The sequence below is a fragment of the Psittacula echo genome (genome assembly GCF_963264785.1).
Source record: "Psittacula echo genome assembly, chromosome: 30".
Classification (NCBI taxonomy): domain Eukaryota; kingdom Metazoa; phylum Chordata; class Aves; order Psittaciformes; family Psittacidae; genus Psittacula; species Psittacula echo.
Window position 1 is genome coordinate 765,333 of NC_137765.1, and position 11,092 is coordinate 776,424.

Sequence of the window (11,092 nt, forward strand, 5' to 3'; positions counted from 1 at the left end):
TGTGGGCAGGAAAGGGCTCGGCCGCGCCCCCCCCCCCCCAAGCGCTCCAGGCGGTGGGCGCGCCCGGCCTCGCATTCCCCCGCGGGTGGGGCCGCCCGCAGCCAATCAGGAGCGAGAGCTGCGAGTCCCCGGGTGGGCGGAACCGGGAATTGCGCCCATGGCGGGGGGGCGGACCCACGGTCCCAGAGCCCTTTGGGGGGCACAGACCCCATTTGGGGGTCCCAGACCCCATTGGGGGGGCTCACCACAGATTTGAGCCTCCCAAACCCTATGTGGGGAGTCCTAGACCCTATTTTGGGGGTCTCACCCCACATTTATGGCTCCCAAACCCAATTTTGGGGTCCCAGTCCCCATTTTGGGGTCCTAGACCCTATTTTGGGGTCTCACCCCACATTTATGGCTCCCAAACCCAACTTTGGGGGTCCCAGTCCCCATTTTGGGGGTCCTAGACCCTATTTTGGGGGTCTCACCCCACATTTATGGCTCCCAAACCCTATTTTGGGGGTGCCAGTCCCCACTGGGGCGGTCCCAGACCCCATTGGGGGGGGTCTCACCCCAGATTTGAGCCTCCAGACCCTATTCTGGGGGTCCCAGACCCCATCGGGGGGGTCCCACCCCACATTTATGGCTCCCAAAGCCCATCAGAGGGAGGTCCCAGACCCCATTTTGTTGTGTGTCCCTCCCCCCCATTTAGATGCTCCCAACCCCATTTTGGGGTCCCCCCCCATTTAGATGCTCCCAACCCCATTTTTGGGTCCCCCCCCCATTTAGATGCTCCCAACCCCATTTTGGGGTCCCCCCCATTTAGATGCTCCCAACCCCATTTGGGGTCCCCCCCCCCCCATTTAGATGCTCCCAACCCCATTTTGGGGTCCCCCCCCCATTTAGATGCTCCCAACCCCATTTTGGGGTCCCCCCCCATTTAGATGCTCCCAACCCATTTTGGGGTCCCCCCCCATTTAGATGCTCCCAACCCCATTTTGCGGTCCCCCCCCATTTAGATGCTCCCAACCCCATTTTGGGGTCCCCCCCCCATTTAGATGCTCCCAACCCCATTTTGGGGTCCCCCCCCCCATTTAGATGCTCCCAACCCCATTTTGGGGTCCCCCCCCCCCCCCATTTAGATGCTCCCAACCCATTTTGGGGTCCCCCCCCATTTAGATGCTCCCAACCCCATTTTGGGGTCCCCCCCCATTTAGATGCTCCCAACCCCATTTTGGGGTCCCCCCCCCCATTTAGATACTCCCAACCCCATTTTGGGGTCCCCCCCCCCATTTAGATGCTCCCAACCCCATTTTGGGGTCCCCCCCCCATTTAGATGCTCCCAACCCCATTTTGGGGTCCCCCCCCATTTAGATGCTCCCAACCCCATTTTGGGGTCCCCCCCCATTTAGATGCTCCCAACCCCATTTTGGGGGTCCCCTCCCCCATTTTAGATGCTCCCAACCCCATTTTGGGGTCCCCCCCCCATTTAGATGCTCCCAACCCCATTTTGGGGTCCCCCCCCCATTTAGATGCTCCCAACCCCATTTTGGGGTCCCCCCCCCCATTAGATGCTCCCAACCCCATTTTGGGGTCCCCCCCCATTTAGATGCTCCCAACCCCATTTTGCGGTCCCCCCCCCATTTAGATGCTCCCAACCCCATTTTGCGGTCCCCCCCCCCCCATTTAGATGCTCCCAACCCCATTTTGCGGTCCCCCCCATTTAGATGCTCCCAACCCCATTTTGGGGACCCCCCCCATTTAGATGCTCCCAACCCCATTTTGGGGTCCCCCCCCCCCCATTTAGATGCTCCCAACCCCATTTTGGGGTCCCCCCCCATTTAGATGCTCCCAACCCCATTTTGCGGTCCCCCCCCATTTAGATGCTCCCAACCCCATTTTGGGGTCCCCCCCCCATTTAGATGCTCCCAACCCCATTTTGGGGTCCCTCCCCATTTAGATGCTCCCAAACCCATTTTGCGGTCCCCCCCCATTTAGATGCTCCCAACCCCATTTTGCGGTCCCCCCCATTTAGATGCTCCCAACCCCATTTTGGGGTCCCCCCCCATTTAGATGCTCCCAACCCCATTTTGGGGGTCCCCCCCCCATTTAGATGCTCCCAACCCCATTTTGGGGTCCCCCCCCCCATTTAGATGCTCCCAACCCCATTTTGGGGTCCCCCCCCCCATTTAGATGCTCCCAACCCCATTTTGGGGACCCCCCCCCCCCATTTAGATGCTCCCAACCCCATTTTGGGGTCCCCCCCCCCATTTAGATGCTCCCAACCCCATTTTGGGGTCCCCCCCATTTAGATGCTCCCAACCCCATTTTGCGGTCCCCCCCCATTAGATGCTCCAACCCCATTTTGGGGGTCCCCCCCCAATTTAGATGCTCCCAACCCCATTTTGGGGTCCCCCCCCCCATTTAGATGCTCCCAACCCCATTTTGGGGTCCCCCCCCCATTTAGATGCTCCCAACCCCATTTTGGGGTCCCCCCCCCCATTTAGATGCTCCCAACCCCATTTTGGGGTTCCCCCCCATTTAGATGCTCCCAACCCCATTTTGGGGTCCCCCCCCATTTAGATGCTCCCAACCCCATTTTGGGGTCCCCCCATTTAGATGCTCCCAACCCCATTTTGGGGTCCCCCCCCCATTTAGATGCTCCCAACCCCATTTTGGGGTCCCCCCCCCATTTAGATGCTCCCAACCCCATTTTGGGGTCCCCCCCCATTTAGATGCTCCCAACCCCATTTTGCGGTCCCCCCCCATTTAGATGCTCCCAACCCCATTTTGGGGGTCCCCCCCCCCATTTAGATGCTCCCAACCCCATTTTGGGGTCCCCCCCCCCATTTAGATGCTCCCAACCCCATTTTGGGGGTCCCCCCCCCCCATTTAGATGCTCCCAACCCCATTTTGGGGTCCCCCCCATTTAGATGCTCCCAACCCCATTTTGGGGTCCGTCCCCCCCCAAAAGCTCGCAGCCGGGGGCAGGTTTGATGCTTTATACAAAGCCACGAGAGTTCCGGCAGGAACAGCCCCTTTTCCGGGCGGATTCATCCCAAAGGATACGAGGGACCCGCCCCCCCCCAGACACCCCCCCCCCAAGAGCCGCCCGCGGCCCCCCAAAACCCCCCACTCAATGGGGGTCCCCCATGGATTGGGCTGGGGGGTAAAGGGGGGGGGTGCGGGGATGCTGTGATGCCTCCCCCCCCCCCCCCCCGAGGGGGACCCCAAAGTGGGGGGGGGGGGAATGAGGGGGGGACCCCAAATAGGAGGGGATATGATGGGGCAGGACAATGGGGGGAAAATGATGGGGGGGACCCCAAATTTGGGGAGGGATGAGATGGGGGGACCCCCAAATGGGGGGGAGGATGGGGGACCTCAAATTAGGGGGAAGAAGATGGGGGGGACCCCAAAGAATTGGGGGCAAGGGCATGGGGACCCCTATAATGGAGTTTGGAGACCCCCAAATCATGAGGGGGGGGCAGTGAACCCCACGACCCAAGTGGGGGGACCCCAAACTCCCCCCCCCACCCCAGAGCAGAGAGATGGGGGGGGACACACACACAGGACAAGGACACCTCAAGGCCACCAGAGCAGAGAGATGGGGGGGGACACCCTAGGGACACCCCAGGACCTCATAAATGGGGTTTGGGGGGGGGGGACACCCCCAGGACCCCGATATGGGGGGGGGGACACCCCCTAAAGACACCCCATGAGCAAGATGGGGTGGAGGGAACACCCCAAGAGGGTGGATATAGGACACCCTAAGGACACCTCATGACCCTCAAGATGGGGGGGGTGGGGGGCACCCTAAGGATCCCCCCCCGGCCCCACTCTGTGATGGGGGGGACCAGCAGGACCCCATAGATGGAGGTGGGGGTGGGACGACGACCCCCCCCCCCAGCACCCTCCTTATGGACCCAATGATGGGGTGGGGGTGACCCCATGAGCTTCAATGGGGCAGAGCGGGGCCCCCCCATGCCCCACGCAGGGGGGGGGGGGGGGGGGGGGGGGGTCAGAGGGGCAGGATCTGCTCCAGGAGGCTCCGGGAGGCCGGTGGGATGCGGTCTGGGAACTTGACCTCGAACTCGATGACCAGGTCCCCGCGCTGCTCCGGGGCCCGCGGCAGGGGCAGGCCCTCGCCCGGGATGCGCCGCTTGACGCCGGGCTTCAGGATGTCCTGGAACACCATGGGGATGGTGCGGCCGTCCAGCGTCGGGGTGTGCACCGTGCACCCGCACAGCGCCTGCGGGCGACACGGACGCGCCATGGAGCCCGGCGGCACCCAAGGGAGACGAACGGCGCTCAGTGGAGCCAACCAGTACCCAATGGAGCGAACCACACTCAGTGGAGCCAATCAGCACCCAATGGAACCAATCAGCACCCAATGGAGCCACCCACACTCAATGGAGCCAATCAGCACCCAATGGAACCAATCAGCACCCAATGGAACCAATCAGCACCCAATGGAGCCACCCACACCCAATGGAACCAATCAGCACCCAATGGAGCCAATCAGCACCCAATGGAACCAATCAGCACTCAATGGAACCAATCAGCACCCAATGGAACCAATCAGCACCCAATGGAGCCACCCACACCCAATGGAGCCAATCAGCACCCAATGGAACCAATCAGCACCCAATGGAACCAATCAGCACCCAATGGAGCCAACCACACTCAATGGAGCCAATCAGCACTCAATGGAACCAATCAGCACCCAATGGAGCCAATCAGTACCCAATGGAGCCAATCAGCACTCAATGGAACCAATCAGCACCCAATGGAGCCAATCAGCACCCAATGGAACCAATCAGCACCCAATGGAACCAATCAGCACCCAATGGAACCAATCAGCACTCAATGGAACCAATCAGCACCCAATGGAGCCAATCAGTACCCAATGGAACCAATCAGCACCCAATGGAGCCAACCAGCACTCAATGGAACCAATCAGCACTCAATGGAGCCACCCACACTCAGTGGAGCCAACCAGTACCCAATGGAGCCAACCAGCACCCAATGGAACCAATCAGCACCCAATGGAGCCACCCACACTCAATGGAACCAATCAGCACCCAATGGAACCAATCAGCACCCAATGGAACCAATCAGCACCCAATGGAGCCACCCACACTCAATGGAACCAATCAGCACCCAATGGAGCCAATCAGCACCCAATGGAGCAAAGCACACTCAATGGAGCCAACCAGCACCCAATGGAACCAACCAGCACCCAATGGAGCCAATCAGCACCCAATGGAGCCAACCAGCACTCAATGGAACCAATCAGCACTCAATGGAGCCACCCACACTCAATGGAGCCAATCAGCACCCAATGGAGCCACCCACACTCAATGGAGCCAATCAGCACCCAATGGAACCAATCAGCACCCAATGGAGCCAACCACACTCAATGGAGCCAATCAGCACCCAATGGAACCAATCAGCACCCAATGGAGCCAAGCACACTCAATGGAGCCAATCAGCACCCAATGGAGCTGAATGCACCCAATTGAGCCGAATGCACCCAATGGAGCCAACTGCACTCAGTGGAGCCAACCGGCACCCAATGGAGCCAACCGGCATGCAATGGAACCAACCACAATCAGCGCAGACAACCAGCACCCAATGGAACCAACCAGCACCCAATGGAGCCAACCAGCACCCCATGGAGCCAACCAGCACCCCATGGAGCCAACCGGCACCCCATGGAGCCAACCGGCACTCAATGGAGCCAACCAGCACCCAATGGAGCCAACCAGCACCCAATGGAGCCAACCAGCACCCAATGGAGCCAACCACACTCAGTGGAGCCAACCACACTCAATGGAGCCAACTGGCACCCAGTGGAGCCAACCAGCACCCAATGGAGCCACCCAGCACTCAATGGAGCCAACCACCAGCACCAAGATGAACCCAACCTCAATGTCCCCACCATGGCCAGCTTTCAGCCACTATGTCCCCACCATGGCCAGAACCAACCTTCACCCACTACATCCACACCAAGACCTACCCAGCTCTGATACCCCCACGAAGACCAACCCATCCTTGACATCTCCGCCATGACCAAGGCCAACCCACCCTTGATGTCCCCACCATGACCAAGGCCAACCCATCCTTGGCATCTCCACCATGACCAAGGCCAACCCACCCTTGATGTCCCCACCATGACCAAGGCCAACCCATCCTTGGCATCTCCACCATGACCAAGACCAACCCACCCTTGATGTCCCCACCATGACCAAGACCAACCCATCCTTGGCATCTCCACCATGACCAAGACCAACCCATCCTTGATGTCCCCACCATGACCAAGACCAACCCATCCTTGATGTCCCCACCATGACCAAGACCAACCCATCCTTGATGTCCCCACCATGACCAAGACCAACCCATCCTTGATGTCCCCACCATGACCAAGACCAACCCATCCTTGATGTCCCCACCATGACCAAGACCAACCCATCCTTGGCATCTCCACCATGACTGAGACCAACCCATCCTTGAGGTCCCCACCATGACCAAGACCAACCCATCCTTGAGGTCCCCACCATGACCAAGACCAACCCATCCTTGATGTCCCCACCATGACCAAGACCAACCCATCCTTGGCATCTCCACCATGACCAAGACCAACCCATCCTTGATGTCCCCACCATGACCAAGACCAACCCATCCTTGATGTCCCCACCATGACCAAGACCAACCCATCCTTGATGTCCCCACCATGACCAAGACCAACCCATCCTTGGCATCTCCACCATGACTGAGACCAACCCATCCTTGAGGTCCCCACCATGACCAAGACCAACCCATCCTTGAGGTCCCCACCATGACCAAGACCAACCCATCCTTGATGTCCCCACCATGACCAAGACCAACCCATCCTTGGCATCTCCACCATGACCAAGACCAACCCATCCTTGGCATCTCCACCATGACCAAGACCAACCCATCCTTGATGTCCCCACCATGACCAAGACCAACCCACCCTTGATGTCCCCACCATGACCAAGACCAACCCATCCTTGATGTCCCCACCATGACCAAGACCAACCCACCCTTGATGTCCCCACCATGACCAAGACCAACCCACCCTTGATGTCCCCACCATGACCAAGACCAACCCATCCTTGATGTCCCCACCATGACCAAGACCAACCCACCCTTGATGCCCTCTCAGACCAATCCACTCTTGCCATCCCCACCACGACCATGACCACCTGATCTTGATGCTCCCCCGCCACGATCCCACCCCCGGACCCACCTCCCGGAGGCTGATCTTGGCCGGGTACACGATGTCGGAGCCCTCCCTTCGGAAGACCCCGTGAGGTTTGTCCTTGAGGACGAAGACGACGTCGGCGGGGATGTTGGTGGGCGTCTGGTCTCCTTCTTTGGGGAAGGTGATTTTGGTGCCTTCCTTCCAGCCCCGCTTCACCTCGATGGTGAGGATCTTGTCCTCGTTCCTCACCGTCTTCCCGTCGGGATTGAGGCGCTTGTGGGAGATCTTCATCTTCTTGGTGCAGCCGCTGTAGATCTCCTCGAGGGAGACCTTGAGGTCGTAGAGGACGGGGGGGTCCTGGCGGCGGGCGCCGGGCTGGCGGGCGCGGGGGAAGCCCACGTGGAAGGTGGTGAAGGGCTCCTCGTCCTCATCGTCGCCGTTGCGCTGCACGAAGAAGGTGTCGAAGGGGTTGCGGCCGTCGAAGAACTCGGCGAACATGGCGTGGGGGTCCCCCCGGAAGGTGTAGGTGAAGGTGGGGCCGTTGGGGACCCCCCCCGGGCCCGAGCTGGGGGTGCCCCCCTTTAGACCTGGCACAGGGATAGGGGGAAGGGGTGGGAAAGGGATGGAGGGGATGGAGGGGACAGAGGGGATGGAGGGGACGGAGGGGACGGAGGGGACGGAGGGGACGGAGGGGACGGAAGGGATGGAGGGGATGGAGGGGATGGAAGGGATGGAGGGGATGGAGGGGATGGAGGGGATGGAGGGGATGGAGGGGATGGAGGGGATGGAAGGGATGGAGGGGATGGAGGGGATGGAGGGGATGGAGGGGATGGAGGGGATGGAGGGGATGGAAGGGATGGAGGGGACGGAGGGGATGGAGGGGATGGAGGGGACGGAGGGGATGGAGGGGATGGAGGGGATGGAGGGGATGGAGGGGATGGAGGGGATGGAGGGGATGGAGGGGATGGAAGGGACGGAGGGGACGGAGGGGATGGAGGGGACGGAGGGGACGGAGGGGATGGAAGGGATGGAGGGGATGGAGGGGATGGAGGGGATGGAGGGGATGGAAGGGATGGAGGGGACGGAAGGGACGGAAGGGACGGAAGGGGATGAAGGCAGCAGAGGGATGGGGATGGAGATGGAGAGATGGGAAGGGGAGGGAGTGAAGGGAATGCAGGTTAGCGAAAGGAACCCTGCCGAATGCCAGCGTGGGGCAGGGCGTGGGGCTGGGTACGGAACTGGCTGTGGGGCAGGCTATGGGGCAGGGCATGGGGCAGGGCATGGGGCTGGGTGTGGGGCAGAGCGTGGGGCGGTGGCGCTGAGGGAACCGGTTCTACTCGGGCGCAGACGCTGCTGACGGCCCCAACAGGCCCCAACAGGCCCGGCCGGCTCCAGCACGCCCCAGGCTCCTGCCCCACTGCCAGCCCCATAGCCTGCCCCACTGCTGCCTGCCCCACTGCTGCCTGCCCCATAGCCTGCCCCACTGCTGCCTGCCCCACTGCTGCCTGCCCCATAGCCTGCCCCACTGCTGCCTGCCCCATAGCCTGCCCCACTGCTGCCTGCTCCTCTGCTGCCTGCCCCATAGCCTGCCCCACTGCTGCCTGCTCCTCTGCTGCCTGCCCCATAGCCTGCCCCATAGCCTGCCCCACTGCTGCCTGCCCCACTGCTGCCTGCTCCTCTGCTGCCTGCCCCATAGCCTGCCCCATAGCCTGCCCCACTGCTGCCTGCCCCACTGCTGCCTGCTCCTCTGCTGCCTGCCCCATAGCCTGCCCCACTGCTGCCTGCTCCTCTGCTGCCTGCCCCATAGCCTGCCCCATAGCCTGCCCCACTGCTGCCTGCCCCACTGCTGCCTGCTCCTCTGCTGCCTGCCCCATAGCCTGCCCCATAGCCTGCCCCACTGCTGCCTGCCCCACTGCTGCCTGCTCCATGGCCCAGCACCCTGCCCCACTGCCGGCCCCATAGCTTGCCCTGTAGGCCTGCCCGCCTGCCCCACTGCCACCACGCTGCCTGCCCCACTGCCAGCCCCAATGCCTGTCAGCCCCATAGCCTGCCCCGCTCTCAGGCCCAGGCCTGCCCCACTGACAGCTCCATGGCCGACCCACTGACGGCCTCATGGCCTGCCCCACTGCCAGCCCCACAGCTGATCCACTGTCATCCCCACAGCCTGCCTCACGTCAGGCCCAGGCCTGTCTCACTGCCAGCCTCATGGCCTGCCCCATGGGCCTGCCTCACTGCCTGCCAGTCCCATAGCCTGCCCCACTGCCAGCCCCATAGCCTGCCCCACTGCCAGCCCCATAGCCTGCCTCACTGCCAGCCCCATAGCCTGCCTCACTGCCAGCCCCATAGCCTGCCTCACTGCCTGCCAGTCCCATAGCCTGCCCCACTGCCAGCCCCATAGCCTGCCCCACTGCCAGCCCCATAGCCTGCCTCACTGCCAGCCCCATAGCCTGCCCCACTGCCAGCCCCATAGCCTGCCCCACTGCCAGCCCCATAGCCTGCCTCACTGCCAGCCCCATAGCCTGCCTCACTGCCAGCCCCATAGCCTGCCTCACTGCCAGCCCCATAGCCTGCCTCACTGCTAGCCCCATAGCCTGCCCCACTGCCAGCCCCATAGCCTGCCTCACTGCCAGCCCCATAGCCTGCCCCACTGCCAGCCCCATAGCTGCCCCACTGCCAGCCCCACAGCCTGCCCCATAGCCTGCCCCACTGCCAGCCCCATAGCCTGCCTCACTGCCAGCCCCATAGCCTGCCCCACTGCCAGCCCCATAGCCTGCCCCACTGCCAGCCCCACATCCTGCCTCACTGCCAGCCCCATAGCCTGCCCCACTGCCAGCCCCACATCCTGCCTCACTGCCAGCCCCATAGCCTGCCCCACTGCCAGCCCCATAGCTGACCCACTGACGGCCTCATGGCCTGCCCCATGCACCTGCCCCACTGCCAGCCCCATAGCTGACCCACTGACGGCCTCATGGCCTGCCCCATGGGCCTGCCCCACCGCTCGCCCCCCCGGGCGCCGCCGCTCACCCTCCTCCCCGTACTTGTCGAAGATCTCCCGTTTCTTGGGGTCGCTGAGCACGTCGTAGGCCTCGGCCACCTCCTTGAAGCGCTCCTCGGCGCCGGGCTCCTTGTTCTTGTCCGGGTGGAAGCGCAGCGCCTGCCGCCGGTACGCGCGGCGCACGTCCTCGCTCGAGGCGCCGCGGGACAGCCCCAGCGTGCGGTAATAGTCCTTGCCCATGTCCCGATCCCGATCCCGATCCCGGCCCCGATCCCGATCCCGATCCCGGCCCCGATCCCGATCCCGATCCCGATCCCGGCCCGGATCCTGATCCCGGCCCCGATCCCGATCCCGGCGCCGCCGCCGCCTCACTGAGGCGCAGCCGGAACCTTCCAGAGCCCGCCGAGCGCCTGGCCCCGCCCCCCCGCGCACCTGCCAATGGGAGAGCGCCCCGCCCCGCCCCTCCGCACGGCAACCAATCGGAGGGAGCTGCGTCAGGGAGAGGGGCGGGGCGATGGGGGCGGAGGTTGCCATGGGAACCGTGACACGCCGCCATTGGTACCACCTCTCCCTCCTGGAGAGCGTCACTATGGCAACGCGTCAGCGTCAGCCGCCATGACAGCACCGTCACCCACAGCCACCATCGTCATCACCCACCGCGACAACACTGTCACCCACAGGCACCTACACCCGCAGTGACAGCCTGTCCATGTCACCCATAGCGACACCCTGTCACCCACAGTGACACCCTGTCACCCACAGGCACCTACACCCGCAGTGACAGCCTGTCCATGTCACCCATAGCGACACCCTGTCACCCACAGTGACACCCTGTCACCCACAGGCACCTACACCCGCAGTGACAGCCTGTCCATGTCACCCATAGC

General features: G+C 62.5%; 2 protein-coding genes across 2 annotated transcripts in view; both read right to left on the minus strand.

Moving 5' to 3' along the window:
* Positions 1-232, minus strand: part of KRI1 (KRI1 homolog) — a gene marked incomplete at its 5' end in the record, with an annotated part of 5,745 nt that extends 5,513 nt beyond the window's left edge. Inside the window, one exon of the mRNA XM_080636194.1 lies at positions 69-232. Coding sequence (XP_080492320.1) covers positions 69-232 — 164 coding nt within the window. The remainder of the gene's footprint in view (positions 1-68) is intronic.
* Positions 233-3,502: 3,270 nt separating this feature from the next.
* DNAJB1 (DnaJ heat shock protein family (Hsp40) member B1) lies at positions 3,503-10,445 on the minus strand (the record flags this gene model as incomplete). Its single annotated transcript, XM_080636254.1, has 3 exons — positions 3,503-4,231; positions 7,256-7,797; positions 10,235-10,445. The coding sequence occupies 3 exons, from the start codon at positions 10,443-10,445 to the stop codon at positions 4,001-4,003; spliced, it is 984 nt and encodes a 327-aa protein (XP_080492380.1). The 3' UTR covers positions 3,503-4,000.
* Between the last annotated feature and the right edge of the window lie 647 nt (positions 10,446-11,092).